Source organism: Rhinolophus hipposideros (assembly GCF_964194185.1).
Source record: "Rhinolophus hipposideros genome assembly, chromosome: 5".
Classification (NCBI taxonomy): domain Eukaryota; kingdom Metazoa; phylum Chordata; class Mammalia; order Chiroptera; family Rhinolophidae; genus Rhinolophus; species Rhinolophus hipposideros.
Genome location: NC_138051.1, coordinates 59,396,890 through 59,412,689, shown reverse-complemented (window position 1 = coordinate 59,412,689; position 15,800 = coordinate 59,396,890). Strand labels below are relative to the sequence as shown.

The following is a 15,800-nucleotide window of genomic DNA, read 5'->3' as shown; positions in this document are numbered from 1 at the left end:
TTTGCTGCACTCAGCACTTCCCCAGCCCCACGTTGAACACATTAGCCACCACACTCACACTGCTGGAGATTACATTTTCCATGGAGAGAGGGAGAAAAAAAGCCTCACTGAAGGAATAGTCTCTTCTTTGTTCCCTTGAGTTCTCTGCTGCTCCCTGGGAACCCCCTCCCTGATGCCCCTATCTGATTTCAGGAAAGGAAAATGAAACCAGGAAAGAAATGAAACAAAGGGCCTGGAATGGGTTTGAGTGGAGGACTGGTGCAGGGAGAGAGGAAGAGGAAGAGGTGAAGAAGGGAATGGGATGAGGGGGAGGGGACAAGAGGCCCCTAGGTGACAGGCCCAGCTGGTCCCAGGAAGGGCAGCCCTCTCCCATCTGGACAGTGCCCAGCCCCCAGAGTTGGGCCTTTTGAACTTTCTGGTCCTTCACAATACCAGAAAGAGCACTGGCCGTGGAGTCCCAGCTCTGAAAGTGACCAATGTTACTCCTGAGCTTGTGACATCCACCTTCTGAACCTCAGACAGTAACTGCCATTCCAGGCTCAAATCTGTCCTGATGGTCAAAATCAAATGTAATTCAATTGCATCAAAAGTGATTCCTTAATATGAAAAGAATAAGCTGTGATAATTGGATTTCCTGGGAAGTGAGGTCCAGGTCTTGCAGAGAGGAGCAAAGAAACCGGCCAGGGTGGGTATTAAACCCATGTTGTGACTTTCCTCGGCGGTCCATGCTGGCCTCTGGGCTCAGGACCTCCTCCAGGGGCAGGCCCATCATTTGGAGGTTTCTTCCTTCCTTCCCCAGCATCTGATAGCCTTTTTCTGCCCATGGCCCCTGCTCACTCCATCTGTTGGTGAGCTAAGCTATTCACACCTGCTTTCCCAGACACAGCCAGTAAAAGGCCAACCGGAGCCTAGAGTCCCAGCCTCTGCCACCAGGCTTTTCACCCTCCGTGGCTTGGGGGAGCACTGCCCAGGGAGTCAGGACACCATGTACCAGTCCGGCTCTAGCACCCTCTGCTCTGAGACCCCAGACATAGCACTTCCCTGCTCTAGGCCTCCAATGCCACGTTGGTACTCAGAGGTTGGCCCGAGGAACCTCCACATTTCCTCCCAGCTCTGAGGGTCTGCGACACCAATTACCAGATAACCAGAAACTTCTGGAGAGTAGGGCTGCCTATCCAAGGGGCTGTTGTAAGTGGGATACACATAGAACAAAAGGATTTCTGTCCCACAAGGCTGGGCCAGGGCAGTTTTCTGCATTCAGTTAAATAACCAGAGAGAAATAGCGTACATGGAGTCTGAGAGTACATCCACCACTCATACAGTAAATATGTACCCCACACGGAGCATGAGCTTGGGGATGTGACTCTGCTCCTCTCCCATTGGTCTCGGGTACCACGTTCCTCTTATAACACAGTAATATATGGAATTTCTAAGGACAATTTTAATTATAAGGGTTTGTTGTGTGTGTGTGTTTTTTTGCCTTGTGTATGCTAGTTAGTGTTTTGTCAGTTATAAATACTTGAAAACTCAACTCAAATGGACTTATACAGTAAAAAGTAGTTATTACTTATATTTTGGAAAATGTTGAGCTTCAGGTATAGTTTGATCCAGGGATTCACAGTATCATCAGGACTTCAGGTCCTCCTCTTGGTGCTTCTCTCAGCCCCACCCCCACCCTACCCGTGTATCAGCTCATGCCTCTCATCATCGTGAGGTGGCCTCCAGCAGTCCCGGGTCTCACACCTAGATACTATGGTATCCAGAGGAAAGGGATCACTTCTGCCCTGACTCCCAAGCGGAAGTCCTGAGATTCACTCTGATTGGGGTGACTTAAGTCATTTGCCCTCCCTGACTCCATAGCTACAGCCAGGAGAGGAAAATGGACAGCCTAAGGTATGTGCTTCGTCCCTAGAACTGGGACTGGAGCCAGGTCACCTGGATCCCCACACAGAAATGAGGACTGTTGAGAAGATAGAAGCAGAAATCAGGAAAGCAAGCAACATTGACTTTAAGTGGAAGCTGGGTCACACCACTGAACTTCTCTGCATGGAAAATACTCACTTTCTCAGCAACCCTTTTCCAGGCACTGAATCTGAGGGTTCCTCTTAGGCCTGAGGCAAAGCCAAATCTCCTAAAGCTGTTGCTGCTCTAGACTGTCAGACAAAAGGTCAGAGTAACCAGTGCGTACCTCTTTCCAAAAGCCTTCCAGACTACCTTATGCTAGTTCAGCAGGACACATGAAGACTTCTGAGTCATCAAGGAAAGATGACACTAAAACACTGGCCACAATAGGCAGCAGGAATTAGATGCTGGTTTATGTGGGAAAGCCTGGGGTAATCAGGGAGGGCTTCCTGTAGCAGGTGGGAATTTGTGTTGGATTTTAAAGGGATGGTTTTTAGGGTGGGGTGTACATACCACAGGGGATGTGCAAAATAGTATACTCGGACACAGAAACAAAATGATTCAAGTTCTATTTAGGTTTATATTTTATTTGAAAAAACATGATTACGGGTATCTAGTATACAGATTGACAGTTGTACACTGGTTTAACTAACATATAAATTTAAACCCATTGGAGGTACATTTTTTTCTAATAGGAGTGTATATTTTAAAAGGTTCAGAGATTAAAATTGCCCTGAAGGATGGAGCAGAGGATGAGCAGAAGTCAGGATGAGTCCAAAGGGCCTTGTTGAAAAGGGTGTAAGGTAGGGAGCCAGAAACCTCTTCTGTTAGCCTGTGTCCTACTGGGAGCTAAGGAGCCCGGCACCCAGGCAGCAAGCACATCTTGCTTTCCTCAGGTGGCCAGCTCCACCGTGAGCCTCCTCACTTGGCAAGGCCCTGCTCAAAGGGTGGCAATCAGGGAGGGGTCCTACAGGGCTGTGGCTAAAGCCTGCCACCAAGCCTCCCATCCACAGGAGCTCTGCTCTCCGAGTCTCCACAGGAAGAATGCAGGGAGCCCACAGCTGGTGAGTCACGGTACACAGCCCATGGAAAGGGCCCGATGCTCGCCACGACCTTTGGGGTTTCTCATGCGGTGCTGGTGCCCACACCAGCGGGTGTAGGGTGTCCAGTCTTGGAGAGGCACAGCAGACCCTGAGGCTGCAGATGGCTCTATAAGGCTAAGACCGCAGGAGATAGCAGGGTCTGCCAGACCCCAGGAACAATTTAGCTGGTCTCGGTGGTGACGCAAACATTTTCCCTGTGCTTCGGCAGTTCTCCCCTCACGGCAAAAACTGAATCATATCCTCAAAACCTCAAGCCCAACGGGCACACATAATGCCGAGACTCAAGAATGGCAAGGAGCGCTGCCCCAGGCCCTCCCTTCACAGCAAAGAAATATTTGGGGCAACAGAGAAAGCTGTTTCAAAATTAGTTCTACCTCTGTCATAAACAAACTGTGGGACGTGGGTTATCTCCCCTCTTGGGACCTCAATTTCTATATCTGCAACATGGGGACAGTAAATCCTGCTACCTCATGCAGTGCCACGGACCCACAGAGAGATCGTGTCTGAGAGAATGGAGATGGGACGTACGGGATGGCCCGTATTCTTAGAAAAGGACAAAGCCTGGTCTGGTAGCAAATTTGCAGTCACGATGGCTTGGTGGATTTACTGACAGACTGTCGCATGTTAGCCATTACCAGGACACCCTTCTAGGAAGCCATCAGTCTCTATGTATAGCTTACTTTGATGTAGCCCCTTCTGTTTCTCAGTGCCTTTTGACATCTGTGACTTCCCGCAGTGCCCCTGGGAGGTAGACAGTACAAAAATTGCTAACCCCATTCCACAGCCAAGCAAACCAAGGTCTAGAAAGCTCAATGACTTCTCAAGGCCACACCACAAGCTGGTGACTGAACTAGGATGAAGACCTAACCCCTGGGTTCTTAGCCCCAAATTCTCACCCTGTGTTGGGGGCTCCTTCAAGCAGGCTGCGCGGTCTCAAGAGTCCTACTCTATAAAATGGGAAGAGTTATGGGGAGTCACCTGGTCAGGCTGCTGGGTGTTTTCTAGAAGACACATGGGGGTAGCTTTTCTAGAAGACAGCCATGGTTTTTCTAATCTAGAACCTGCTGTGTCTGATTCTTCCAGAGGCACCTTGCAAGGTATTGCTCGAAGGTACACTTTCCAGAAAGCAGGCCTCTTTAGGCAGGGGTGTCCTGGAAAGAGCATTCCTCAGGAAGACTTGGAGCCTAAGCTTCAGCCACTGATCTCTCTCTCTCTCTCATGGAGTGGCCTCGACCACACAATCTCTTGCAGAATTAAGTCACCAAAACTCACATCGTCTAGACAAACAGATTTTATGGGTCCAATTAATTCCTGCCAGTCTGAAATAGGCATGTTTAATAAGCGATATATTTAGAATCTGTCATTATCTGGTCCCCAGGGGGAGAAACTTCAGCTCGTATTTCATAGACTCTTAATTTCAAACAGAGCTCTATTAACTCCCATTTCAGACTTCTCTTTCCTGACAGCACAGAGAGGGTGGGAGTGGGGGGAGGAGGCACTTTCACCACAAGAAGCCACCAAAATCCTGTGTAGCCTAAACCTCCAAGCCTGTCCCCTCTCAATCCTCTTACATCAGAAAACAAGTGATTGCTGCTTCTTTGGGCCATGTTGCCAGGAGGTAGAAAGCTGCTGGCAGAGCATGGCTGCAGAAAGGTCACCTTGCTCCCAATGTCAACTGTCCCTGTGTTCCAAGCTCCACCATCATCTATTCTCTGTCCCACAGAGTTCGAGACCTCTAGGGCCATGTGAGCTGTGGCACCTCCTGCCACTCCAGCGCAGCTGTCTCTGAGAGGGATTTTGAGTCACTATTAGCGCTAGGACCTGAGCAGAGGAGACACTCGCTGGCTGAGAGCTGGTCTGGCCCCCAAAGCCTAGAGGGTTCCAGATGTGCCATAGGCCAGCAGTGCTGATAGAGTGGGCAGTTGGGCACTGAAGGGAAACCCTGCTTGCCTTCAGGGTTTCACTTCACATCAGCACTGGTGTTTCAGCCAAAGATGAGGCATTCGAGGGGATTTGGGGGAGCTCTAAGGAAAAGGCCTGGGGGCTGTCCGGGCTAAGGTGGGATTCTCTCTGACCTCGAGGGAGGTGGCACTGCCAGCCTTGGCCACAGCAGGAAGGAGTGGATGCTCATTATTTTCTAGAAGCATGTAAGCAAGGTGTGTTAATTTCCAGTGAGTACATAAGAAATTAGCACAAAGTAGACAGCTTACCGAAAAACAGTTATTCTCTCCCAGTTGTGGAGGCCAGATGTCCAAAATCAAGGCATTGGCAGGACTGTGTTCCCTCTGAAGGATTAGGAGAGAACCCTTCCTCGCCTCTTCCAGCTTGCTGTGGCCACAGGCATCCTTTGTCTTCACATGGCTTTCTCTTCTCTCTCAGTCTCTCTTTCGTGTGTCTCTTGTAAGGACACTTGTCATTGGACGTAGGGCCCACCTGGCTAATCCAGGATGACCTCATCTCAAAACACTTAATTACAACTTCCAAATTAGCTCACAAAGGCATAGGTTCAAGGCAGAAGCCCCAGATGAGTGGCTGCCCCTGGCCACTTTTAAGCCTTGCTGGCTGCCTGGCCCACCCTTTGCTCAGGGGACAGCCATGACCACTGAGCAACATGCCCCATACCTGAGTCACCAGCTGAAAGACTGCCACATAACATGAGAAGTGCAGCGCCCTGTAGGTAGTGACAGATGGCCACGACTATGGCTCCAAAATCATTCCTCTGCCTGAATGACCACCATTACCACCCTTTTACCATTTGACAAACTCATATTCAACTGTTAATACTCAGCTCAACATCACCTCCTCCATGATGTCTGCCCTGTCCTCTTCTCCCAGGAACTGCCTACATTTCATCTGTTACAGGGCTCATGTGGTCTTCATCTCCATATTTGCCACATCCTGACAGGGGACTGGAGTAGACCACAGGCCCCTTGACTTTATGCTGAAAGCCCAGTGTCCCTCCCCCAGGGAGTCTGAGTGTCTGCATGTGGCAGCTCCTCCAGGATTCCCTCACCCTTCTCCCAATTTCCCCTTAACGCTGCCTTCCAAGTTCCAGTCTTTACCAGGAAGGAGCACCTCCTCCAGCATTTTCACTTGTCTTCTCTTACTTTCCAGGCTGGTTGTGGGCGCTCCACTGGAAACCAACGGCCACCAGAAGACGGGAGATGTATACAAGTGTCCAGTGACTCATGGGAACTGCACCAAGCTCAACCTGGGTAACTTGGGCCACTGGTCTCTTCACAATGAGGCCAGCTATGGTCTAGGGCAAAGCAGGCTCTAAAGTACACCTGTGCTCATGGTCACACTGTCTCCTCACAGCTACCCCACAGGTGACCAGCTGATATCGCTACCCCATTTTACAGATGAGGAAGCTGAGGCCAGAGAGAGGAAGCAACTTTCCCACAGTCACACAGCTTGTCAGGGGCCAGCCAGGATTCAAACCCAGGCCTCCAGTGTCCCAGGTCATTGCTCTTTCTGATTCATCTCAGCTCCTCGACGCAGAGTTCTCTCTCCCAGCAAGAGAAAAATACTTCCTTTCTTCTTTCTGTTTTTGAAGTAATGACAACATCTAACATTCATATATCTTATATAATGCTCACCACATGCCAGGCACTGTCTTAAGCACTTTTAGGTATTTTGCCTCATTGAACCCCCACAACAACTGTATGAGTTTTAATCATTTAACAAAGGAGGGACTGACCGTATGTGGAAATGAGGGACCTGCCTGGGCTCACCCAGCTAACAAGCACCAAGGCTGAGATCCCAATCCAGACAGTCTACAGCCACAGTTACTCACTGCACAGCACTGGCCTTCTGAAAGCAAGGCTTCGTTCCTCGCCGATGAGCCTTCATAGGGAGATGGTATGAGCAGCCTCTGGCCTTTCAGGCCCTTGTAAAGACCATGTGTGTACACACAGGTGTCCACTAAAGTACACATACCAGTCCCCTAAAGCACTTCTACTCTGTCCGAAAGGTCAGAGAGGGGCCAGGCCATCACTTTGCTTACGGAAGGGAGCAAAAGTTCCATCTGGGCTGAGAAGCCACGATTCCAGGCCTTGCCCTAGAGGACTGGCCATCCCCAGGGCCAGACCCCTCAGCCTCCCCCTCTTCCAGAAGGGGAGCCTCTATGCTAGAGCAGTGGGGTGGGGCTCCCTGGGGAGGTGGGAGGAGAGCAGGGGCCTGGTAGAGGGAGATGGCAGAGTTTCAAGAGTTAAGCCGATAGATGAAAAGGCCTGCATCAAAGGGAAAGCCCAAAGAACACAGATTCTCAGGGCGGCTGGCTGTCCCCTCATGTGGAGCTGGGCGCTCCAGCTGTCCCATCATGTGGTGCATCAGTGCCATGGGTGGGAAGTTCAAACCCCAGCACAGCCAAGGCCCATACTTCAGTGAGGAAACAGTCTAGGGGAGGTGGGGGCCTGGCCGGGGGCTCAGGGATCCCAGTCAGCACCACTGTGAGAGCGCAGCTTCCGAAACAGACCATGCTGGGTTTGTCCTTCCATCTATACAACCAGCTGTAGTTTCTTTGCTGTGTGTGTATAGGGAGCTCACCTCACCTCTCTGAGCCTCTATGTACACCTGTGTAAAATGAGGAGGGTGAACTCAATGACCCTAGGATCCATTCCAGGTCTAATATGGAATTAGTGGTCACTTTAGTGAGTGCCTAGTCTGTGTCAAGCACTCTGCTATTTACTGGGGATACAGCAGGGAGAAAGACCCCAAGGGACCCACTGGCAGGGGACAGTAAACGAGAAGACAAACTAGGAAGCAGGATAATCTCAGGTATGGCTAAACGCTGTGAGATAAACCAAAGTGCTGTAATAAGAGAGGCTGAATGTAGGGGCACATTCTACCTCAGCAAGGTGGTCAGAAAGACCTCTCTGGGCAAAGGTCTGATGGTGAACAGGAGTCAGGTGAGGCCAGAGCATTCCAGGCAGAGCAGGAACAAGTGCAAAGGCCCTGAGGTGGAATGAGCTCGCTCTGTTTGAGGACAGACCAAATGGCTATATGGCTGGGGCAGAGGGAGCCAGGGGCCTGATGGGAAGTGTGGGCAAGGGCTCGGGGCACGGGCCACCGAGAGAAGCTCCTGGTCCAGGAAGGGACACAGACACATGAACCAATCATTTCATTTCCTCTGTTGCTACAGATTTCCCTCCAAAGAAGGAGGAGCCCCTGCAGACAGTGAGAGGCAGGAAGCCATCAGACCCTGGAAAACATTCCTGAACTAGGGCATAAGCTGGGTAGGAAAGTGAGTCGGGGCAGAAGAAAAGTACTGCCAGGAAGCACTTCGTCTGAGGAGTGTTTTTTCCCCACCACTAAAGAGAAAATTCTCAGCAGGAAGACCATCTGTCAGTTTATACCCGCAGTGGAAAATGCAAGGCAGGGAAACCTGAGTCCTGGGTTTTCCTATGGCCTTTCCAGGCTGTGAGCCCTGCTGAGCCAGGAATGTTCTTTCCTCTCTCTGGGGAGGCTAAGTGGATGTCAGTCGTTCACACCTCAGTGCGACAGAGTCTACAGCTGGTGCTTTCCTCCTAACACCTGGATGAAGTCGGTACTTTTAATGAGGGGCTGCAGGGAGCGGCTGTGATTCTGGAAGGCAGGCCCTGTGTGAGGAGGGGCTTATGTCCCTGGACCCTCACACAGACCCATTGAGAAAGGAATTAGAGCAGAGGTTGGTGATTGTCCCAAATCCACAAACCACAGAAGCAGCAGAAGCAAGACTTGAACCTGAGTCTTTCTTACTCCAATGTAAGGGTCTTCCCTACCAGTTTCACTGAAGACTTCCGTCATTGAGACAGGAAGAAAAAGGGGAGGGAGAGGGGAAGGGCTGCCTCATAAATAAATGGAGGGCAGGATTCTCCAAGCTACTGAGGGGCCGCGGTTGCCAGTCAGGGTGTGGAGCTTCCTCTCCATTTCCTGCTACCATCCCATTGCAACCACAGCCCTGCCATAAGATGGAAAAGTCAGGATGTAACCTTGGATATCCTGGGTTCAAGTTCCCACTCTATCATTTACCAGCAATTGACTTTATAGAAATCACTAACCCTCTATGCAACTTGCTTTTCTCATCTTTAAGATGGAAATGGTGACTCCTGAGCCTCCCAGAACCGAGGGGGTCCTAGGAGAGCACATGTGCACAATACTTTGTAAATGATGAAAAATGATTTAAAAAGCAGGGTTATTGCTATTATTTTCTCCCGGGTTTATTTGGAGGACAAAGCAGAACGCAATCCCAGTCACTCACAACGCACAGCCAAGAGGGGCTGGATTTCAAAAGAAGCCTGGCTACAAACGAAGGGAACCTGAAGAGAAAGATAATAAACATAGCTGCCCCACCCCCAGCCCACAGCACAGCCAGGGGCTGTAGTTCTGCGCTCTCCGCTAATGCCCGTCCCAGCCCTGCTGGCCTGTGGCCAGAAGGCAGGCCCACTCCTCATCTTTCCAATCACAATGATGCTAAATGCAAACCCTGCTCCACGCCCCACTCACTCCCCTCCCCCAGCTGAGAAGACACTAGATCCTGCTCCCAGCAGATGAGGATCCACTGGCTCCAGGCTCAACAAAATGCCCAACTCACGCCCCCCTAAACTTTCCCCTCCACATGCCCATACACATGTGCGCTCACACACCAACACAAGCGGGGAATTCAAGCTCACTTCCTTCCCCTCAGTGACCTGACAGAATGATCTAGTAAAACCTTAACTGATACCATTTGTTTAGTAATTCTAACCTGCCACCACACGCTCCCAACCCCCAGTCAGCTAATAATCCTGTTCCTCAATGTCTCCCTTAGCAGCAAGCACAGAGTGACATTCTTGGGCAAGACCTTGTCCCTCTAGCAGGCTCTTGTTTAGTTGGCTATTTGCTACCTGTGAGAAAGAGTCAGTTATCATACATCAGTTTATCAGATGGGCAAAGAACGGGGCCCTGAGAGAGCAGGGCAGGGGGCTGAGAAGTTGCAATGGCAGGTTGGCTTGAAGAAACCTGTGGATGAGACACTGCGCAGAGGAAGCCAGCCTGGGTGGGGTGCCTTAGTATGTGTGGGCTGCGACACAAGGGGAATGTTGGGGCCCATGAGAGGGCTGGAGGAAGAAAAGCTCTGGACTAGGAGATGGAAGACTCTGCCATGTGCTTCCTGTGTGACTTTGGTCAGGTTGCTTGTCCTCTCTGAGACTCATTTTCTTCATCTCACAGGAAGTTGAGAGGCAATAATTAGACCGTGTCTGGGCAAGGCCTTAGTAAACTGTGAAGGGCTACAGCAACACGCAGGGAGAATGGGGGGGTTGTGCCTGGCACCGACCCTGCCACAGGCACCTCTGTTGGCCAGCGGCCGCAGCAGACTGGGCAGAAGGTGGGCAGAAAGGGGCTGCAGGCTGAGCTTCTCCTTCCCACCCCAGGAAGGGTCACCCTATCCAACGTTTCCGAACGGAAGGACAACATGCGCCTCGGCCTGAGCCTGGCCACCAACCCCAAGGACAACAGCTTCTTGGTAAGAGCCACCCGCCCCACCCTCTCTCCAAACCCCAGCCCTCTTGCCCCGTGGACTCTCTGCTTGGGGTGATGGGTGTGTCATCACATACACACTGTGCCCTCTACCCACCAGGCTGCCTGTCTGCACACTCCAGAGAGCAGCCCCTCCACTAGCCTCCTGCCTGCGGTGCCCTAAATTTCGAGGGGACAGTCCAGGCAGGAAAAGGGGTTGAGCCCTTTTGCACACACACCCTGAGGGTGGGAGACAGACAGCCTGCAAAGGAACAGGAATAACTAAAGATGGCCAATAGTCCTGTGGAGGCCTGTCCGTTCCTTTGGGGAGCCAAATGTCCACGGCAGAGGTTGAATCTCTGCTCCAGGTTTGATCAAAGAAACAGGACACACCCTAAGAAGACTTTGAAAGGAAATCATAATGAGTAAGCACAGATTTACTACAACCAAGGGAAGGACTACAGAGTGACGGGCCACCTGGGCTGCACAGGACTAGATAGAAGGCTTCCCGGGGAAGTTTCTGGTTTGTTTTTTTTTAAAGAAGTCATGGGCCGTAGCAATGAAGAAAGAAAAAGGGGTACTTGTGCTCAGGTGGTAGAGACATTCATTCATTTGAAACAACAATTATTTTGAGCACTCCCAAGGTTCTAAGCCTAGTACCAGGCACTGGGGATTCAGCAGTCACCAGAGCTCCTGCCCATTCAGCTTACATCCTGGTCTGGGGAGAGACAGTAAGCAAATGCGTACTGCACACATGATGTTGGGACACAAAGGCAGCAGCGGACTCTGCGTGGAGGTCTTTGCACCCTGCCCGGCGAGCACACGCAGGCTCTACACGCAGTGGGCGCAACAGAGAGGCGCTGCCTGCTCCCTGCCGCCATGTTCCAGTGAACCACCATGGCTTTGGATGAAGCTAGGGGTTCAATAGGATCCTTCTGGGATTTATGATTCCTAGAAACAGCTGCAAGGGAGGAATTCAGAAAAAAATTACCCCAGAAAGCCCAATAAAATGCAGCACTCAGGTTGGGGTGGCTTTGTGTCACTCTTTGTTCATGCCCATCAGTCCATTTCTGGTGACAGATGAGACATCTGGGGTGTGGAGAATCAGACACTAGGCCAATGAGAGGACTGGATATAGAGACGAGGAGGGTGCAGTGACTCTACCGGCAAAGACCCGAGGTGCTCGGTGTGTGGCCAGCCCACAGCCCTTCATCATCCCCAGCCACAGGCAGACAGGACCCCGGCCCTCTTTACACACGTGCCTGTCAGGGATTTCGTTGCTACTCTCTCTTCTCTCTGAGGCTCCTTGTCACATTCTTACTAACTTGATTTTACCTCCTTCACAAGATGGGATGAAGGCCCAAGAAGGATGGTGTGATACACCCTCTGGGGCCTCTGTGAGTAGGTTAAGCCCCTGAGATATCAATGGCAGCTTTTGTTAACTCATTCACTCATCATCTAGCCATTCATCCATCTACCCCGCAACCACTAGTCCATCCTTCCATTCTTCTGTTCATTCACCTATCCATCTACATATCCATCTACCCCTCATCCTCCCATCTAATCATCCATCCATTCCTTCCTACATCCATCCATCATCTTTCTGCCACCCATCCATCAATGCATCATCTATCCATCCATCAGTCAGCCAGCCAGCCATCTATCCTTCCAGCCATCATCCATCATCTACCCTTTCATTCGTTGTTCACCCTCTACTTCCAAAAATAATTTACAGCAACTTCAACAAAGGACACCGAAAAAAGAAAATCTTTAAAATCTGAGTAAAAATAGAAAGCTAATTAAATAAAGGGATTGGAGATGGAATAATTATTTCTCCAAAACAAGGGAAACTACAGCACAAAATTTAGTCCTGGGTTTCTCGCAGCAGGAGAAAAATGGAAGCATGGAGCCGGGCTTTCATTTTTAATGGCCCTGCCTCTGAGAGGAACGCAACACCCGGTCTTTATATAAGGCATTGACATCAGTATTTTTGGTTGCAAATTTCAGAGAAAGAGCAGAGACATTCTTTTTTCTTTCCCTAGTAAGAGCCATGGGTATGTTATCAGGACACAATCCTGGGAGTTTGCCCAATAAGGACCTTCAGGTGACCTGTTCAGATAGAGAGGCTATTGTAGTGACCTTAAGCAGTCCATTCCTATAGATGGAAAGGCTTTCCCAGATCCTGTGGGTTGGGTGGGGTGGACAGGTGGGTGAAGAAGAATCAAAATCCTAGATGATAGGCTAGAGAATGGGTCCCTTGAAAATACAACAAAGCAGGACTCTAACAGTAGTTTTTCTCCATTCTACCTGAAACCAAGGGAACGGCACACATTGCCACAAGAAATAGTTCAGTGAGACTCAAATAAGACCCTTTAAATCCTGGGGATACCAATATTTAAATAGAGGATATCTGTCGGGTCATGGAGGTTGGGCCTGGACCCTCTCTAAGGCCCCCACTGACTGGAGATCTGCTCTGTGCTTCACAGGCCTGCAGCCCCCTCTGGTCTCATGAGTGTGGGAGCTCCTACTATACCACAGGCATGTGTTCGAGAGTCAACTCCAACTTTAGATTCTCCAAGACTGTGGCCCCAGCTCTCCAAAGTAAGTGGCTTCAAAACTGCAGTTCACGTCAGGCTTGGGGTTCTGATCATCGCTATCCTGCAGCTACAAAGCAGCACTTAGACTCTACCCTGCTCTGGTTGTCTGGGTAACCTGGGAAAACTCACTTGACCACTCTGGGCCTCTGTGGGGTCCTTATCTTGGTCCACCCTTCCCCACAGAGTGATGGTGGAGGGCAAACCAGCTAAGGTTATGAAGACAATCCTGGCAATCAGGGAGACTCACTGCAAACCACCTTGATAAGGAAGAAGTTGCTGGCAAGCTTACACTGCCCAATTCTGGGGGCATCGCTCACTTAGACTGCAGTGCGAATGGTGCCCTTTGATGTTATGCAACGCGGCTGTCCTACAGGTGAAGGATCAAGGAACACAGAAGTATCCCTGGTAATAGTCCCATCGAGCCAGTGTTCCTGGACCTCAGGAAGCTCTGCCCAGCTTGCCCAGAGCCTCATGGAATACTGAGCCTTCCACTCACTCCCCCCTCACCAAGAAAATCTGGGAAATAATGTTCAGACCTTGCCTCCTTCAAGCCCAGACTGCTTGGCTCTGAGCCTTACTATTTCCTCTGGGCTAAATACCACTTCCGCAGTAGCTACGGCCCATTTTATTGAGAGGGAGGGGATTAGCACCTCGGACTCGCTGCAGCCTCCCTCCAAACAACAAGGCCCCCGTCAGGGGTGGAAAGATGGTGCTCACAGGAGGGAGGGAAAAGCATCAGTCTAGCAGGGGCTAGAAAGAGCTCTCTTAGTGTGATGAGGAGGCATTGGTTCTATTTTCACAAAATGGCAGAGGAAAAAGCAATCCCAAGGCTCAGGAGTGGGCCCGAGGTCATGAGGTGTGTACAAGGGCACATCAGCCCCCCAAGGCTACTATTTCCTCTGGCCAAGGTGTGACCATCTCAGCCTCCAGAACTTACTGTGTTGGAGGCCTCCCCACCCAGCTCACCAGCAGCAGGGCCCTAAGAGCCTATCAGCTACAGATCCCAGGGCACCCTCCAACCCTGGGGAGGTTCTAAGTCAGCAGGTCTGGGATTAGCCCCAGGGTGTGTGTGTGTGTGTGTGTGTGTGTGTGTGTGTGTGTGTGTGTTTCAGTGGAGTGTTCAACCATGTTTAGGAACCACAGACCTAAAGCAAGATTCTTCCCAAGGTATCTTTTCTTTTTTAAATTTTTCAATTACAGTTGACATTCAATATTCTATTAGTCTCAGGTGTACAACATAGTGGTTAGACATTTATATATCCTACAAAGCGATCCCCCCAATAAGTCTAGTACCCTTCTGACACCACACAGATACAACATTATTAACTATATTCCCTATACAGTCCTTTACATCCCTGTGATTATTTTGAAACTGCCAATTCGTACTTTTAACCCCTTTACTGTTTTCACCCAGCCCCTCAATCCCCAATTTGTTTGTTCTCTGTATCTGTGTTTGTTTCTGTTTTGTTTATTTTGTTTTTTAGATTCCACATATAAGGGAACTCATATGGTATTTGTCTTTTTCTGTTTGACTCATTTTACTTCACATAATTCCCAAGGTATCTTAAAAAGAAAAATTTGAAACTGTACAAAAAAAAAAAAAATGGGAGAGACAAGATGGCAGAATAGATAAACACTGTGCCTACTTCCTTCCAGGAACAAGTTTCAATTACGACTAAGTCATAGAACAATCAACCTGGAGAACCATCCAAAGTCTGGCTGAACAGGAGTTTTATAAGTAAGGATAAAAAGAAGCCACGTCGAGACTAGTAGGAAGGGTGGAGACGCAAAACTGACTAACCCCAAACCTCGGTGTTGCACTTGAGAACTGGGAGGGATATCTCAGCCACAAAGGTTCCCCCCAGAGGAATGAGGGACCCCAGCCCCACACAAGCCTCCCCAGCCCAGAGTACTGGTGCCAGGAAGAGGAGTACCTGAAACATCTGGCTGTGAAAAACAGTGGGATGGAAGGCGGTAGGAAATCCAGGAATCCTCTTAAAGGACCCACACGCAGACTCACTCACGGGCACTCACCTTGGGCTCCAGCGGAGGGACAGTTCCTCAGGGAGTATTGGAGACATACGGAGAGCAGACTGAGTTGTGTTGCTTCCCACAAGGGCTGGAGGACAGTTGGCATTTTTGCTGTAAGGAGTCCTCTTCCCATGCAGTGGGCAAGCTGGCACCATCTTTCCTGTATTGAGCCCGCCCTCTACGCTTATGGCCAAATCTGAATCTGATTGGTCTGATGAGCTCCGCAACTCCATCCTGCTGACTCACTGGGATCCCGCCCTACCCAACTCCCACAACACCTGAGGCACTTTCTCCAAGAGCAGCCAGCCCCACCTGCATTGCACTGTTTCTTGGAAAACTGTCAGAGTCCAACAGACCCCAGGCGGCAGCAACTGGCCTTGGTGTGCTCTGAGATGTTTGCTGAGTAGCTTCAGGCTTAAAACTGGCACCAATTGACCACAACTCTTCCTACTCTAGTGACTCCCTGACACCCTGCCTCACCCAAATTGTATACCACAGTAGGCTTCATTAGTGGCTGAACCTCAAGGGAGCTGGCAGGTGGCAGCAGGCCTCATGGTGTCCTAGCATCTTGCAGAGCTACCATCGGCCCAGTACTGGTGGCAGCCACCCTCGGTTCACAGCGTGGTCTCTCCCATGTGCCTCCAGGGTTAGCACAGGCAGCAAAAACCCCGCAGATTGCTTTGTAGCT

The 15,800-nt window shown here is 50.3% G+C and overlaps 1 protein-coding gene across 3 annotated transcripts in view; it reads left to right on the top strand.

The window, feature by feature from the left end:
• Positions 1 to 15,800, top strand: part of ITGA11 (integrin subunit alpha 11) — a 121,327-nt gene that overhangs the window by 52,881 nt on the left and 52,646 nt on the right. For all 3 annotated transcript variants that reach the window (XM_081048842.1, XM_081048843.1, XM_081048844.1), the window contains exons 3-5: positions 6,120 to 6,220; positions 10,400 to 10,491; positions 12,971 to 13,085. In XM_081048842.1, coding sequence (XP_080904968.1) covers positions 6,120 to 6,220; positions 10,400 to 10,491; positions 12,971 to 13,085 — 308 coding nt within the window. The remainder of the gene's footprint in view (positions 1 to 6,119; positions 6,221 to 10,399; positions 10,492 to 12,970; positions 13,086 to 15,800) is intronic.